This window comes from Botrytis deweyae, assembly GCF_014898535.1.
Source record: "Botrytis deweyae strain B1 chromosome Unknown BDEW_032, whole genome shotgun sequence".
Taxonomy (NCBI): Eukaryota; Fungi; Ascomycota; class Leotiomycetes; order Helotiales; family Sclerotiniaceae; genus Botrytis; species Botrytis deweyae.
Window position 1 is genome coordinate 163,264 of NW_024066239.1, and position 17,318 is coordinate 180,581.

General features: G+C 41.3%; 6 protein-coding genes across 6 annotated transcripts; 5 read left to right on the forward strand and 1 right to left on the reverse strand.

Annotated features, from left to right (window-relative positions):
* Window positions 1-1,473: 1,473 nt before the first annotated feature.
* On the forward strand, window positions 1,474-2,757 carry EAE98_009952 (uncharacterized protein; the record flags this gene model as incomplete). The annotated part of the gene is made up of 3 exons (XM_038957573.1): window positions 1,474-1,770; window positions 1,824-2,609; window positions 2,731-2,757. 3 exons carry the CDS (start codon window positions 1,474-1,476, stop codon window positions 2,755-2,757), a joined length of 1,110 nt encoding a protein of 369 aa, XP_038806036.1.
* Window positions 2,758-5,251: 2,494 nt separating this feature from the next.
* EAE98_009953 (uncharacterized protein) lies at window positions 5,252-6,113 on the forward strand (the record flags this gene model as incomplete). The annotated part of the gene is made up of 3 exons (XM_038957574.1): window positions 5,252-5,272; window positions 5,338-6,018; window positions 6,087-6,113. The coding sequence occupies 3 exons, from the start codon at window positions 5,252-5,254 to the stop codon at window positions 6,111-6,113; spliced, it is 729 nt and encodes a 242-aa protein (XP_038806037.1).
* Window positions 6,114-6,955: 842 nt separating this feature from the next.
* On the forward strand, window positions 6,956-8,440 carry EAE98_009954 (uncharacterized protein; the record flags this gene model as incomplete). Its single annotated transcript, XM_038957575.1, has 3 exons — window positions 6,956-7,234; window positions 7,300-7,977; window positions 8,066-8,440. The coding sequence occupies 3 exons, from the start codon at window positions 6,956-6,958 to the stop codon at window positions 8,090-8,092; spliced, it is 984 nt and encodes a 327-aa protein (XP_038806038.1). The 3' UTR covers window positions 8,093-8,440.
* Window positions 8,441-9,185: 745 nt separating this feature from the next.
* On the forward strand, window positions 9,186-10,485 carry EAE98_009955 (uncharacterized protein; the record flags this gene model as incomplete). The annotated part of the gene is made up of 3 exons (XM_038957576.1): window positions 9,186-9,440; window positions 9,748-10,395; window positions 10,459-10,485. The coding sequence occupies 3 exons, from the start codon at window positions 9,186-9,188 to the stop codon at window positions 10,483-10,485; spliced, it is 930 nt and encodes a 309-aa protein (XP_038806039.1).
* A 150-nt stretch (window positions 10,486-10,635) lies between these two features.
* Window positions 10,636-12,003, reverse strand: EAE98_009956 (uncharacterized protein). The gene is made up of 3 exons (XM_038957577.1): window positions 11,673-12,003; window positions 11,422-11,544; window positions 10,636-11,231 (listed from the first exon to the last, which is right to left on the reverse strand). Exons 1-3 carry the CDS (start codon window positions 11,832-11,834, stop codon window positions 10,896-10,898), a joined length of 621 nt encoding a protein of 206 aa, XP_038806040.1. The 5' UTR covers window positions 11,835-12,003; the 3' UTR covers window positions 10,636-10,895.
* Window positions 12,004-13,800: 1,797 nt separating this feature from the next.
* On the forward strand, window positions 13,801-17,017 carry EAE98_009957 (uncharacterized protein; the record flags this gene model as incomplete). Its single annotated transcript, XM_038957578.1, has 4 exons — window positions 13,801-14,238; window positions 14,351-15,064; window positions 15,113-16,202; window positions 16,251-17,017. The coding sequence occupies 4 exons, from the start codon at window positions 13,801-13,803 to the stop codon at window positions 17,015-17,017; spliced, it is 3,009 nt and encodes a 1,002-aa protein (XP_038806041.1).
* Window positions 17,018-17,318: the final 301 nt, after the last annotated feature.

Genomic DNA, 17,318 nt, shown 5'->3' on the forward strand with positions numbered 1-17,318 from the left:
ATCATGCCATATTAACTTCTTTATGAAGTATAGCGAATAGGAAAGTGTGATCACATGGACGATATGACGCTTTCCAACAGTCTTCGATGTGCTAATTTATACTGAATAAAGAGGAAACTCTCGAGGCTCAGATAGTAATAGCGATAGGGTAAGGGTCAATCAATAAAAAGCCTTTGAAGCACAGAAACTTGAATGTTTGAAGTTTGGGAAGGAGCATACCAGGGGGCGCGATTCTGTCCAATGCGTTAATTTCATATGAGAACATCGGGCATGGATTGCATAGTTTGATGTTATACCGATCAAAACTTGGTTTACACGAAATCGATTTCCGTCCAAACACGCGCTTTTGAATGTCAAATGCCCTGCAAGTAATCAGGGAAATCTTCCTTTCAAAATCTGATAACTGGGAAATCGTCTGAATTCGCAAACTGGAGGACACTCGCCAGCTAAGATCGATTTTAAGAGAGTTGGGGATTGTGGCCATGACCTCGGATCAAGAGTTGGAATGGAAGCGCATTGTTTATGTCAGTATAGAGCGAAGTTTGAAACTAGTCTTACCCCTGTCTTGTAGATTTCCATTCAAAGAAGTGTATTAGAGCAGGAGGACTCAATTACAGGGCCTACCGAAGGAAGTTCAACGAGACATGTGTGAGAAGATGAGGATTCTAAGTCATAAATGAGATGATTTCTCAAGAGCTTGCATTGCTATAGGAATTTCGATCACAAAGTGTCTTGAAATTACGAAGTGTATTGCTTGATATTTAGATCATATACAAGATTTTAATGGGTGTGAAACATATATAAGATTGAAAGTACATGAGGTATGTCGGCAGGCAGGGCTGGTAAGAAATGAGGTCATCTCCGTGGAATAGCATGCACTTAAGACTCCACTTCACTCGAACTAAGCTGTTTGTCTGAAATTAAAATGATTTCCTATTTTCTGGCTTCTTTCAGTGACATCGGCTTAGTAATAGGAGTGTTTTATTCCTGCTCCTTGACACTCAAGAATAGAGAACATGAGGCCAAGATGATATTAGGCCAACGCTCGAGAGTTCATCGAACCATCAAACCCAAGTCAGAAGGTTGTAAATACTGAAATACATAATATAAGATAGAAAGAAAGACCATCAAGCGATCATGCCTGCACTTTCTTCTCTCGCCTAGTGTCAGATGACACTGCAATAGATTTTTGGAAGAGGGTACGACAACCCTTGCTATTCATTCAAAAGTGTATTTCTAGCCCTGCTATCATTCAAATGAATGAATAATAGTTGCCACTAAATGTTGCTGTACTGGGTATTGGCCACTTGAACTAACTCAGAAATATGCTAATACTTAAGCTTAACTCCTTCGCCTTCTCGCAAACGATGTCCTCTCCCATCTTTATCATAACAAAAATATCATCAATCTTGTCTCCATCAATTCAAATTCTCAAAGATATATCGGGATTATCAAATACGTTTAATCTTCACGATGCCTCCAGCCAAAAAGAGAAAGCTTGACCGAGAAGAAAAAGGACCAGAATCTCCAACCGTCCATACCTTCCACTTGCCTGGTCATAAAGTCGACGTTAAACTGAGTATTTTTGATGGACTGCAGCTCCATGTTCACTCGGTGATTTTGAAGCTCCATAGTGCTTTCTTCCGAAGGTTTCTAGATTCACCCGGCAAGGATGGTAAAGATGAAAACACTGGAAGTTTCAAATATGAATGGGCAACAGTCTACGACGATGATGGAAGCTGGAGTTTGTTTGACACCAGGAATATAAAAGTAGGTTTTTGGAATTTCATGAATGGATCAGCTGACTGACTTTTCACACGTAGCATGACAACCCAAGCTCAGATTTGATGCCGAAACAGATTAAACGTTCCCAAAAACTACATGAAGCAGCGTTCATAAACTTCATTGGGACGTTCTACGGGAAGTTATGGGTAATCAAAAATACCGAGGCTTTGCAGCTGGTCACCGAATTGGCCGATTATTATTGCGCTCTTCCAGCTGTTTCAAAATCGATGCATGGAGCCTTTTCCATAAGCCCTGAATTCTGCAAAGGAATTTTCTTTAGCAATAAATCGACTTTGCTCGATTTAGCATTGAAATTACGTTCTCCTGAGCTCTTTCGGGAATGCATGATATGCTTAGTTGGAAGGTGGCAAGACAGCACCCACGAATTTCCAATTGAAAGTCAACTTGAGATGCTGTATAACCCAAAACTTGCAAACCCGAAGCTAAACGAGTTAGCTATCAAGTTACATCGCCAAATATGTGTCAAAATATCTGCGGCGCAACGCAAAATTGTTTCCTGCTGTCAAGTCAACTCAAATGCTCTAGAAATCAAGGCCAAAGTCGAACAATGTTATCTCGAGAGAATAAAGTTGGGAGAGGGTGAACAAGGTGTCTACCGTGGCCAAGTTTCACTCCCTGAATATTTTCAGGCGTTTGGAGAAGAGTCTTCGGGAATTTTTGCGCTAGCTGTTAGTGACATATTGAAGAACGAACTTATCTTCAACAAGTCTCTACGGGCTGGGGATATTCTATTTCCTGCAAAGACACATGACGATGTTCAGTCATATTTTCTGTGTGCAGAGATTAAGGACGAAGATCTACCGGTAAGCAATTTTATCACTTCCTGAGGAGACTTTTAGTAGGCCCGTATAACCTTCTTTTGTCCGAGAACTGGGATGATGTTACATTTTGGAGGTATTTGATACACTAACATTATGATACTAGTGGGATCTCAACAAAACCGATTGGTGAGAAACGTTTTCGATAGGGCTGCAATCATGTTAAGAGTATCGCGCTGAAAGGCCCGATCGAGCTGGCTTTTCTGTTTTACGGCCGTGTTTGTACTGAGAATCACAAGGCCCGATCACAGTTTGCTCATTAAAGTGTTGATATTAGGTAGCTGTGCTCGCAAAAATCCATGACCTCTACACGCAGAGGCTTTCGCAGATTGTGATAGTTGTTAGATAATAGACAGGGGTGTTGCTTTTTTCACTGAATGCTTGCTCATACAAACGATCATGGAGCTCATACTCTTGTTAATTAAGACGAGAAAGCAATCAAAGATACAATTATGAAAAATAAGCCGCAAAAACAATTTGCGTGGTCGAAATGTACGCAAGCACTCTCCTGGTGCCCAAATCTGTATGAATGAAGATATCGGGACATTCGAATCTTGTTCAGATATCAATGACCAATCAAGTTTGTATGCTGATGACAGTCATGCTTGCAGGGTTGCGGTCTTCGCAAGCTTCTGTTGACTGTAGATGCTGGCTGCTGAAGTGCAAGTGATGATCAATTACTCAAGAAAGAAAGTTTTCGACGAATTAGACAGACAAGCATTGCAGACATCTTAAGACTAGACGATAGATAATTGATTGCTTTGGTATCAGATTCAATGTCATTTGATCTCCTTGCATCTACACGCCCGATGTTACAAATGAAGAGATATTTCCCTTGAAGACCCGAGAAATAAAAGAACATACGCTTATGTCCCCACATACACACATTGGTATTGGAATCACTTGCATTTTGGTGAATTTATATACTGCAAAATTTAAATAGTGAAATTGTTTTGGGAATGCGATCTTGTGTGTGGAGTGCCGTGAAAGGAAAGAAGTTAGACTATGTTGATATTTTTAGCAAAGGTTCAGAGAAATGGGAAGCCGTCTGCATTTACTCCCTTCGTGATCATGGTCCAAAACTCTGCTGCAGGGTATATACCATAACGCCGATATTCATAAGGGTAGCCTCCCTAGCAGAGGCACTGGTGGCATAAAATCCAGAGTCAGAAGCATGGAGGTGCAATTCTTCCTTACTGCTCTCTGACACGAGTAAATATATAGCGATGATTCTTCAATAACACCTAAAGCGATAATTAACACGAGTAGAATATGTAACATCCGAATCCGCAATCTGGGGAGGGGGGTGGGAGACAATTATTATTAATGAATGTCTACTGAACAATTAGAATAATACAGTAACTGAGAGGACACCTTATACGCCGGTGTTTAAAACAGGAGCCGTACGTCCCCGCCACGTCGGCTGAATTAGCGAAACTAGCGCCCCTAGATTTCTTACTGAATTTCCTCTTCCTCTTCTTCAAGACTCTTACTTTCAAACATTTCATACTCATAGTCTTTACTTCCGAATTCAAAAATCCTAGCAGCAGCGAATTCATACCATTATAATTCAACAACAGCAAATATGGATCAAACACATAGACTTTCCCCAAAGCTTAAGGTTTTCTCCCCTGTAATGGCAGAATCCGTGGTTAATGAATAAATCATTTCATCAATTGTATCAAAAATTTCAATAATTAATATTATATTGAAAAAATCGGTTATACAATATTAATATAATTGATTTTTATATATATATATGATTAGAAAGTTTTACTTTAAAAAGACTTAGAAAAAATTTCGAAAGATTTCGATCTTTCGAAATTTTTTGATTTTCGAAAATTTTAATCTAAGATTATTTAAAAATAAAAAAGTTTATTTATGTTGAATTCGATTACTAATCAATTATTAATTGTAATTATAAATATTAAAGTTGATTTATATTTTTATTTAAATAGTATATTTTATACTATATAATACAATAATAAAACTTTTAATTAAAGAATAATTTGAAAATAAAATAAAAGTAATCTATAAACAAATCTTCTTTTAAATTTTCGACTAATATCATTTCCTACCTTTTAACTTTTCTATTTATTTATTTTTTCCTTTAACTTTTATACTCACTCCCCTTCTTCTCTTAACTCCCCCACTCATTCCCCTCCTCCTTCTAGCTTCTACACTTGCTCCTCTCCCATCCACCTTTTCTAAAATCCTTTAACTAAAGGGTCTTTATTTTCTTTATATTTATTAAAATTCAATAATAAACAATTTTCATTTTGAACTGAAAAGATTTATAATTAATAAAATATGTATTTCATTAAGAACAAAAAAAGTTTGAATTTTGTAATATATATATTAAATATTAGTATAGGGATTTATACTGATATTTTTTTCGTACATAGATATTAACTTTGCCACCACAGGGCTCACTGCCCGATCAAACACCTGACACCAAATTTGTTCTGTTCGGTGAAACAGAAATTCACCTACATTCTACAGTTCTGAGACTGCACTCGGCATTCTTCCGAAAGTTTCTTGACTCTCCAGACAAAAAGCCTGCAGAGCCGTCAGCAGAATTCCGTTACGAATGGGTCAGTGAGATTGAGGAGGATGGCGAATGGCACATGGTTGAGAAATCCCACGCGGTAGGTTCACTAGATCTTCATGATTATTTAGGTTTGAATGACAACTAACCTTGACCATAATGCAGAAGCCAAATGATAATGTCTTGTCGGAAAATACAATCTGGGATATGGAGGTCCTGGTCTTCATTGAGATGCTCAACACACTATACCGTATTCCATATAAGATCTGGGTGGCCCGACTGTTCATTGTCACCAAAATGGCAGATTACTATTGTTGCCTTCCTGCAGTCTCACACAATCTCTTCGCTTGTTTCGATCAAAGCGATAACAAATATGTCGCAGAAAATGCCGTCCGCCTTCTTGATATTGCCTACAAGCTTCGTCAACCCCTTCTGTTCAAAGATTGCCTCATTTACGTTGCTGGTTATATGCCTCGGGACTCCGAAAATTCTCCTCATGTGTGCAACAGAGTGATCTTTGATGTCGTGATGATAGTACGTAATGAGATCAATCGACGAGTAGTTGAAGCCCAGCAACTTCTCATGCTATCCAAACCTAGCAAGGAACGTTCGAGACTTCTAGGCCATTGTTGGGAGATTGGCTTTGAGGAAACAAAAGGAAAACTGAGCTTGCCTCGCTACTTCAGAATTCTGGCGGAGCACGATAGCGAATTTGCCAGCATCTTGTCTAACGTGCTCCAATGCGAGTTACGTTTACCGGAAGAAATCAGTCACGAAGCGGGTGCCCGTTTTCTCAATGATATCAATAACTTTTATTGTGCAAGATTATTGGACAGCGATTTACCAGTACGTAACACCGATTCTCTTGATTCGAGCATATTTTTCTCTCAAAATACTGACGCATATCTACTTAGTGGGACCTCACTGAGACCGACTGGTAAACAACGCACATTGCTCATCTCAAAGGCATGTTGCGTGTACGTATCATCGATCCATCTAATTTTACTGCGGAGAACATATTTCAATCGTCACATCGAGGGCAATACCAATCAACAAATATACCGTAAGGTTACAGACGCGCAGTCTACAACAGAGCATTACTCTTCTATGATATCCTGCTATGGTATGTGGGAAAGGCAACAACAGTGCGCTCATTCCGCAGAGTGTCAACTCATTTGGCTGTTTACCGCGTATCTTAAGAAATGCCAAATATCGCGTACATAGTAGCTAGTCTAAATAGCAATACTAGATATTGTACCCTTTGAATGTTCTTCCGTAATTTTCTTCCGTTAATTGAGATTATAAACTGGAAGTATTACTTGAACTTGAGGTACATTGTTCCAGATGCACTCGCAAGTAGGCCGTGAGATAGGTATCCGCAGAGCAGATGCAGAGTTATGCCGATACTCTGTAGACATCTTGTGAATAGTTTGTATGATTTCTGCGTAGCTATGTCACAAAGTGACTTCTTTTTCATCTGGGTAGATCGAGTTCCTGAGAATGTTTGAAGAAACGTAGGATCTTAACAGTAGTATAAATTAGATAGATAGAATCAATCTTAACAATCTTAAATAATGATGCTGTCGAATACCTAGATTATAATAAAACGCAAACGAGAGATATTGTATATTGTATTAGTCATGTGATCTAATAGTGAATAAGGACTTGGATACGCGAGTACCAAAGAGGTCACCGCTGCCGCCATATCAACCACACCAATAAGGTTTTCGTTTTCAATTTCTCTTCGCCTTTTTTTCCAAAGATCAACCACCAAAGAACAAAAATGGCAGGAGATACTCTATCTGATGGAGGCTCAGCACCCCAAATGCAGATCAAGAAATATGTCGTCCTGGGCCAACTTCCAGATACCCGATTTCGTCTCTTTGGAAAGATTGAAATTCATGCCCATTCAATTCTACTCAAAATGCATTCTGCCTTCTTTCGAAAATTCATGGATTCTCCAGATAAGGTACCTTCAAAAGCTGGAGCGGCCTTTGTATATGAGTGGGTCGATGAGGTCGATGATGATGGTTCTGGATGGCATGTCGTTGCTGATAGTAATGTATGAGATTCAAATGACATGTACCCTCTTATACATAGTATAAATACTAACTGTGGTGATTCTAGAAAAAAAGTTCTACCAAATTATCGGAAGGCATTTCAGAGCCAGCGACAGAAGTCTTTGTCAGCATGCTTAATTGCATTTATCGCATACCATTTGGGATTAATTCAAAGCAATTGATTAAACTTACAAAACTTGCAGATTACTATCGTTGTTTACCAGCAGTGTCAAATAATTTGTATGCTTGTTTCTATATGAGCCCTAAATTTGATATTCGCAGAGCATGCAATCTCATCGAGTCGGCGTACAAACTTCGTCAGCCATTATTGTTCAGGGACTGTATTGTCTACATTGCTGGTACTATGCAACGAATGTTTCAGCCTCAGTCACTGTACCAGGACAAGAACTCCAGTATGCAACAGGCTCTGCAACAGGCACTGATGACTGTACGGAACAAAATCCTCGAAATTCATCTAGACGCCCAAGAAGCAGTGTATACAACGGCTGGTGAAAGTACTGAGTTGTTCGAGACGATGAAGGAGGTTAGCATCAAGCTAATGGAAGATGATTTCTTTCACCATCCACATTTCTGTAGGAAGCTGGCTGATCGGGAAGAGGAATTTTCAGAAGCCTTAAAGGAGGTGCTTTCCGGAAACTTGCAGCTGGACAGTTCAGCCGTGGCCGGAATCGGCGAGTACCGCAATAATTTTTTCTGCGCAAGTTTGAGCGACGAGGAACTACCAGTAAGCTTGCTTAAACTTTTACTCTCAATATTTCACCATCTTCACATCAATATTCATGACTTGTTTTATACTAATGTTAATGTTGTAGTGGGATACTACCGAAACCGACTGGTAGCTGTTTGTCACTCGGTCGCAATGATTGATCAAGATTCCTCCACACTTCCTCCCTTGACCTTTATACCCGTTAGATCTACTGCAACAATTGTTCATTCCAACCCTGAGCATCAAAAAATTCTATGGCACATAGTTTTCTTGGAGCCATTTATCAGCCAGCGGTTTCCTACAAGCGTTACATGAGTGGCCTTAGTACTCGGCGGTGGTGATGGTGGTGATTAAATAGATGAGGTCAATTTCGAAAGCTTCACATGTTTCATTTCGTTAATATGGGTTCGGGATAATCTGGTTCCAGCAGGCACCATAAAGCTTGCACTTACCTGTTCAACTTCCATTAAAGAGTCTTGATTCAATCTTTTTCTTCTCACTCGATGACCATATTTGTGAAGTTCCTTACCATCGTGAAAATACTCATGCATTTATTCCATGAATTGCATCAACCAAATAAGACGGGTAAGTTGATCAGTAGTCATACTCAAAGGCCTTCCTTGTGTGATATGTAGTCTGAATAGAAGTGATTATGTACCGCTTAACTCCAACTGCCAACTTAGTTAGTCTTGATTAACCTTAGATAGATACACACGCGGAGAAACCGAATAGTTCACTCAAACAATTTTTCTGATATACTTCACCCAAGGTATAGTTACTGGTTATAATTCTGATGTATTCAAACGCTGATCCCCTGCAGTGTAACCATAACAAGGCTCGCTGCACCTCTCGCATGTGCTAACGTATCATCAACACGTGATGTACCCAATGAGGATGGGTTTCCAAGGATTCCTCCGGACACCTGCATTTCCCCGCCTAACGACATCTCATCACTTTAGGGACTTTCATTCTTACCTTTGAATCTTCCTCATATCTTCATTTTTTCATTTTAGCTGGTGAAGTGAGATATTCAAGGTGTCGTTCTCAAACATTCATACCATATCCATACATCATCCAAGCTTGCGGGAATCTTTTGGAGCTGGAACGTCGCGCAACCGCGTCAAAATCAGCTCATCAGCTCTGGCCGACAATCTATGCTGTCTATTTAACTGTCTCGAATCACCTATCACCTACTATTCAAAGCGTACATCTAGTCAGACCCAAGCATGCCTTCTCCCCAAGTTGTGACATTTTCCTTACCGGGACAAAAGCCCGACACTCGGATCACCATTTTTCAGCTCAAAGAATTGCGAGTTCACTCTAGTATTCTGAAGCTATATTCCGCTTACTTCCGGAAGTTTATGGACTCTCCTGACAAGGAACCGGCTCCTTCCAGCGCAGCGTGGAAATATGATTGGACTGCAAAGGTTGAGGAAGATGGTAGCTGGTACGTTGTTGAAAGAAAAGGTCAAGAATTCAAGGTCAGTCTGATTTACTGGCAGCTTGACATATGGTAGTGAAGATGATAGATTGTTGAAAGGGTTTCGAACAAAGTCCTGTTTGCATGTGCAATCATGAGATTAACCTTACTGGAATCACCCCAGTGGATTGAATCCTTGAAATCATTTGTGTCTCCAAACACATTTCAGTCTTCCATTTATAATTTGTAATGTCGAAGAGGATCGCCGTATTGCAATATCTTCGACATGACTCCGAGAGTGTGCCATACATAGTTCAGACATTAACTGTGATTGTTATTTGTATCCACTATTCTGACACATGCTACAGAAGCAACGGGGTGCAACCAGTTGTGGTGATCTGGATATTATGGCCTTTGAAAATATCATCATGAGCATGTACCAAAAGCCTTACGAAATTACAAGCACAGAGCATCTGCAAGAGATTACAACCTCAGCCGATTTCTATCGTTGTCTACCCGTGGTATCAAATTCTCTCTACTCAGCTTTCTTCCGCAGCCCGGAGTTTCTTGCCAGGATAAAAGATCATAGGGAGATGTTGCTAGAATTGTCATGTAAACTAAGACATCGCGAACTTTTCAACGACTGTCTCGTTCTGATTTCTGGGTATTGGCCTCCCAACCAGCTACCATTCAAGACAACAATAGAGGATAAAAGACTTGCAAGGCTGGTCGAGAACTTACATAACCGAGTGGGAACAACCCTCGCGAGAATTATACAGAACGTACTTGTGAAAAAATCCGCGCTAGAAGCTGGAGACTTTCTGAAAGCTGCGGTATTAGGTTCCCAAGGCTCACTTGTAAGATACCACGTGAGACTGCAGAAATCTCTTCACCTCTCGGATATCCTAAACGATATCACCAAGAACAACCTCAAGTTGAATACTTCTGCAGTAGCTGGAGTGGGGGAATATATTCACAACTTTCTTTACATTGAATTGAAGGAGGAAGATATTCCTGTAAGTTTTGAGTGTTAACAGGCGTAAATCCCATATTCAAAAACAAGGCTGATCTGTTACTAGTGGGATACAACTGAGACCGACTGGTAAGACTGCAAGACTATGGGTAGGATTTCAATACTCTAAATTGTAGTCCGACCACGAAGTGTTCCTAGTCCTTGACTTTCGTCCACACAATGGAACCATCCTTACACCAAATGCATCCGGAATATTCAATTCACCTCATTCATCGAAGTTTTATTTCTCGTTTGCAACTTCTAAACAGCCGTTTCTCTTTCTTTCTTTTTTGGGTTAACACTTTCTATCCCGACCGTTGCAACTCTAGGCGTGGCCAAAGGCACAGGACTTGTAGCGACAATGCTCGATATTCCACACACGACTTTACGGTTAAATCATCTAAATCAAAAAATAAAGAAGACACACTGGTGGCTCAATGAATCCTGAATGCGCAACTCTTCATACTACAATAACAACACAATTTCATTAATTAACCAACTTCGCTAATTGGTAGCACCCCTCAGCGCCATCGCCCCCAGAACCATGACCTCTAATTCTTTCCTCTCATCCGCTTTGCTCTCGACTTTCCCATTCACACCATTCGCACCACCTTTCTTACCACCGCCACCGCCAGTGACATTCAACTTATAAAGTTTCTTCACTCTCGCAATATCCACCATACTCGCTAAAGACTCATCATCAAATGGAACAGGTTCGCCTTCAATTACCGACGAAAGATGTTCCGAGATTTGAGATGCGGAGGATGCGGGTGCTACCTTGACGACGAGGAGAGAAGTGGTGGTTGGGGTTATACCGAAGCGACGGAAAGATTCTGCGATCTTAAGGGGGTGTTAGTTTAATCGTTTGGGAATTTTGCTGAATGTGATAGCGATAGGAGTGATTAAAGTGCGCAATAAATCTCATTTCATATGATTCATTGTACCTTGAAACGTGACCATGTATCGATTGAGTGTGCATAAAAGAGAAGATGAATACAAAATAGGAGGGGGAAAGCAGAAGCGAACATACATTATTATTCATACTCAGTGAGAAAACAATCTCCGAATGAATATTTCGACTTTTTAATCTTTCTTCTAATGCATCATTTATTGCTCTATACGCTGCTGCTAAAATATGTAATTTCGAAAGTACCTATCCACCCCCAAATTTTGAAGTTAGTCACGTGATATTACAAAAATCAATCTGATGGTGGGGCAATGGAGGGGTAATGAGTAATTTGAGAGGGAGGAAAGAGGAAGGGAAAGAAGGAGAGAACGTACAACGCTCGCATCGATAAAGGCATATTCGAAATCTGTATTTCCGGTAAGAAGTTGTTGGTGGAGGAAAGAGGCGTTGGTGATGTTGCGGTATAAGGCGATGTGGAGGGTGTGCGATTCGGGGAGATGTTCTAGGGGGATGGTTTGGAGAAGTGCGGGCGCCATGGTTGGGGTTTGAGGCGTGGGATATGGAGGAGTTTCTGTTGTGATCTGGAGGAAGTGGGATTGGGGGTTTGTTGTTTGGTTGGCTGATATTTGATCTTGGTCGTAGGCGCATGGAGATGGTGAGTTTTCGTGATGTTACTGGGGAAATGTGATGAGTCACGTGATATTGACACATTCTGGAATTTGACACAGGCAATGGTGTTGTGATGGTTCTAGCTGGTGGCATTTTACTAGATCACCAGATGTACGAGAGAGATATAATAACTTTAATATTATGTCAATGATTTTCACAATTGTCTTATTTTCCACACGGCTTTTTATTGCTCGCTTTGTTACGACTGAGAAATTTGGCTTGGCTCAAGCTTAAGTTTCCAAATCTACGATTCATCGCGATGAGCAGAAGAACATTTTTGAGAAACCAAGGAAATCGTTGATATTTTTGTTTTAGCTCTCTGTTCTAACTTTCAAGAGAGAAGCATTTTCAATACGAAAATAGACGACTGCCGCAAATACATTGTAATTGGATGACTATCAACGAAGCGTTTCTTGGCTCAAAGGTTATTTTCGCGCTCCTCGCTAAAGATGGGTTTTTCCCATCCATACAGAATGCCCGGCGACCTTTCGAATCCCGATAGTTAAGGTCTTTCTCTTCTAAATTTGTTAGGAAAGATGACGGTTCCAGAACCAGCCAAGATCTTCCTTTGTGATACCTCAATCACAGGAGACCAATGTGCCAAGCCATTCCTGAGCTGATATCTTGAGACTCTCGTCGTTGTACTTTTTCAATGTTTGGGGATGCGGGGACAAAGAAAAAGCCACGTGTAAGCCATGTTTTTCAAATTGGCCCTATGGAATGAGGGGAGTGTCATTGCTTGGGGCTGGGTATTTCCCGGGAGATGTGTATTGGTTGAGGGGAAAGGGATAGAAAGGGAATTCGTGTAACGGGTGGCTGGTGGTGTTGCATCCCCGAGGGGTGGGGAGAGAGAGCACCAGACTCTGATATCGAGATTCAAGATATGGGATTGAGCATGTATTGTCGATCAGTGCCAGGGAGGGGAAGACATAGTTGATCTTCCCCGGTTCTTACAATAAGGTTGAGGTGATGCAAGGAGTTTAAACATTCTACCTGAACATTTCTATACGGTCTAGAATCAGAATCGAGCACGGCATTGGGAATGAGCTATAGAATTCTGTGAGGCGTTCCTGTGCAATTCGGAATATTTTCTGTTATTCGATGGGTAGGTGTGTTTAGCTTGAATACAAAAATGATAAAAAAGGGGGGCCTTTTGAGATATAAGACTACGGAAACATCCAGAATTCAGGGACAAAAAAGGAGAAAGGAGTTCAATCTTAGATTGATCGATCAATGATAAATGAGGAAGCTTTTGTTCCAAGGTTATTCTTATGATTCTAATCTCTCGAGAGAATAATATGCTTCTCCTCCTCCTCCTCTTTTAGTATATCGTTTTAGGACGACGTATGTAGAAGCTTTTGTTGTCCCTTAATCCTAAAGCTTGATACATCATTTTCTTTATTCTGGAAATAGAATACCTTAGCATTCATACGCATTATATCTTCGAACAAAGTGGATCTAGATGTTCTATCTATAACAACTATCAATTTTTCATCAATATATTTGACATATGTGTTCCCCTTCATGATAGATGGCCATCATATCTATCTTTACCTTTATGATACTGGCTACACGGATTTGATCTTCTCGTGTCATCGTCGTATGAGGGCTGTTCTTCATCTCTCTCCCGTATGTTGAGCCTTGGTTGATGAGTGGCACTGGAGGCTCAATTGTATCAACTGGTGAACTCTTTCATCACTTGAATGAAGGAGAAATCGATGCCTGGACTTCAAGGCCGAAACCTTATCCAATCCCTATCCAATCCCATCTCAATCGGTACTAGCGCCCAGAAGAAAGAACACAATCCAATTCCATTGGCTTTCGCCGTTCACAATGATATTTCATGGTGGACTCGGTGTACAATTGTCGCAATTCAATTCGCCTCATACTCCAAGTAATCACCAAGAGCGACTCAATCGACAATTTGATTTATTGAATCCTTATACCAATTCTTCATGGCAATTCCAAGGATCAGTATTAGGAGAATCCAATAGTTCCAAAGCATCGGCGGGCAATAGAATTGAGAACCGACAGAACCGACGGATTGGGTGTCCAACGGCTTCTTCCACCTCAGTACATAATACGGCGTTTTCCGGCGCATTAATTGCGACGATGCCTCCAAAACGAAATGCTTCAGGTGAACCAAATGGTTCCAATGCGCCGGTGGCCAAGCACATCAAATCGGAACAACATCCCGAGGAATTCTCAAATACTGTGAAGAAGAAGTTGTTGGCGTCAACGAGAACGGGTCAAGCTTGCGACCGTTGTAAGGTTAGTTAGCTAGTCAGTCCGTAGTGGGCAGTGGAAAGATGGGATGAACGATGATGTTGCGCGCTTTTGATATTGGCTCAATTGACTAATGATGATGATTGATTAATTATAGGTTCGTAAGATAAGATGCGATGGATTGGCAGGTGGCTGTTCGCCTTGTATTCAAAATCATAACGAATGTAAAACGACAGATAGAATCACAGGTCGTGCGACATCGCGGGGGTATGTCGAGGGAATTGAACAACAGAATCGAGATCTGCATCTTCGAATTCAGGAATTGGAGCATCGATTAATGCAAAGTGGCGCGGACATCAAACCTGCGAATGGTTATCAGGATTCAGCATCGGGACAATATGGGTATGGTCAATCGTCAAATGGCATGCAATCAACATGGAGTACGACCGGTCCAGCATATACATCACCAACATCAACCACGGCAAACAATGGCCAGCAGCAAGAAACTAATATGTTTCGCGCACTGCCTGCGTATCGCGCTGGGTGTATGGGTGATAATTATCTCGGAGTATCGCCTGGAAGTTCTCACTTGAGCGCAATCAAAGGGACGGCTTTGTCGATTTTGGGTATGGAGATTGATATTGCGGACTTTCGTTCAACAGATATGGACGAACCAGACCCTTCGATTTTCCATCCTCAACTATACAATAAATCATACCAGTCGTTTCTTCAATCGGCTTGGAATGTAAATCCCAGGATTGAAAAGGTTGAATTGCCAGCACGTTCAGAGGCTATCATCTATGCGGAATGGTATTTTCGTGTTATTAACCCCTATTGTCCTCTACTCCATAGAGGTACTTTTATGAGACTGGTATGTGTACTATAGTCGAGACATAAGTTTCTTTGGCTAACAATATAGTTATCTCGCATGTATGATGATCCTACATTTCGCCCTACCACTGCTGAGAATGTCATTGTCCATATGCTCTTCGCCATTATGTTCTTTCAGTATGCGACCAGAAATTGGGAAGATGCGGAACAGCAGGCCAGTTTGAATTCTCAATCAAATACGCATTACCATTACTGTCTTGGCATGTTTTATCAATTGGCATGCAGTCACACGGCACAGGATGTTCAAGCATTGGCTTTAATCTGCTTGCATCTTCGAAACTTTCCTAAACCCGGGGCCAGTTGGGTGCTTGCAAGAATGGCAATGACTCTTGCGATTGAGCTTGGACTTCACCGATCTATGAAGAGATGGGCACCTGAATCAAACACGCTTAGTGAACTCGATATCGAAATGCGCCGACGAACATTTTGGGTCATCCTTGCTGTCAATGTTACTCTGAGCGGCAAGCTTGGCCGTCCAATGCCCCTTCGAAATGAAGATTACGACGTTGAATGCCCATCACAAATTGATGATGATTACATTCCTGGCGAGGGCATAGATCCACCTAATCCCATAAAATGTAACCATGAGATTGGAATCCAAGGTTTCAAACTTATACCATGTTATTTGGAGCTTTATTCAACAATCTATTCGATATCTCGTCAGCCGAGTACCTATATTGCGACTGTCAACAGATTGGAAGCAAAGATTCGGGCTTGGAAAGATGACTTACCCCCAGAGCTTGTGAATGGAGAGTTGGGACATAATGAACAAGAAGGACGAGTATTTGCTCTTTATGCTCAATCTTGGTCTCAAGAGTTTCGTCTTCTTCTTCGCCATCCATCAGTTTCTATGACCACAGATCCAGACTTCAATGCGGAGAGTATGAGAATTTGTGTAGAGTCTTCTCGGCAAATGTTAGGAGTTGTTCGCCAACTGCAGAAGTACAAGAGTCTTGATACGACTTGGTACAATACCTCGGTTTTTGTTATGGCACTCACTACTACACTTTTTGCGCAATGGGAGAAACGAGGAGGGACTTCATCGGCTGATTTGGCTGCATTGAGGGAAGAGATGGACATTTGGTTGGACATTATGGGTGACATAGGGTCGCTTCTTGGTAAGTGATATATCATTTGAATTGAATCTAGTTATTAATTGATGCTAGGTTCCGGAACACGGCTCAAGAAAGCTGTGCAAGTTGTCACTGATGGGACGCTCGGATTACTAAGTCGAAATCTACCTGCTAAGAATGACAAGAGCTACACTTCGAATAATAATGGTCAGGAAGAAGTTAGATCTTCGGAGCAAACATCGAATACCAATGGGACTAATGGTTACTCGGTGACTGCTCAAAACTATAATTATAATGAACCAACTTCTGCTACGGGGAGTGCGCCTGCACCTAACTACTCACCCACCGAAGGTCAAATGTCTCATCAACAAACACCATATCCAGCTGCAACGCAATATTCACCATATCTTGAATCGACCTCTAATACTTCTGATTTGACATATGCGCAACCCGAGAATCAAGGCTATGGAGGGTATTCAGCCCCAACTAGTGATTCTGTAGAAGCACCATTAATTGCTGCGCTAGCTGCTCAGGCAACTCAGGTCGCCCCCAATACATGGCACAGAAATTCGACTCAGGTCAACACAGCGCCAACACAAGCCTGGCAACATTGGGCATCTACCGTCACAGGTAACCTTGAGCCACAGGAATGTTACTCGGCAAGCGCTCTAATGCAATTAGGAGGAAGGGATATGAGTAATGGTGACACAACACAATTGAATACATCGATGGGCGATGTTCAAAGCGGAGGAGTCGGTGAGCCTGGTCATTTGGGTGGCCAAGTTTCGGGAGCTATCGCTGGTGCCCCCACTTGGCCGCTTAATCTTTTTGATATTGGTGTGAATGGTTCAACGGGTTGATCTTCTTAGATTTTCTATTTGTGGCTATAATGTCTGTGCATATTATGATGGTGGATGGTGATAACTGGCGTATCAAGGATAGGGAAAGATAGAAAAGCATGGTGCAATGGACGGGCCGGTTGGCTTACTTGGAGTTATCGGACGGTGGAAAGGGGTTACATATCAGGTAGGTGGATTGTATAGTATTGGTTTGGTTGCTTGGATTGGCTTTTGCCTAGGAGATTCCTGTATTATATTCTGTAGACGAAAGGGGGCGAAGGAAGAGTGCAGAGGGGTGATTGGAGAGGAAGCCCATATAGCA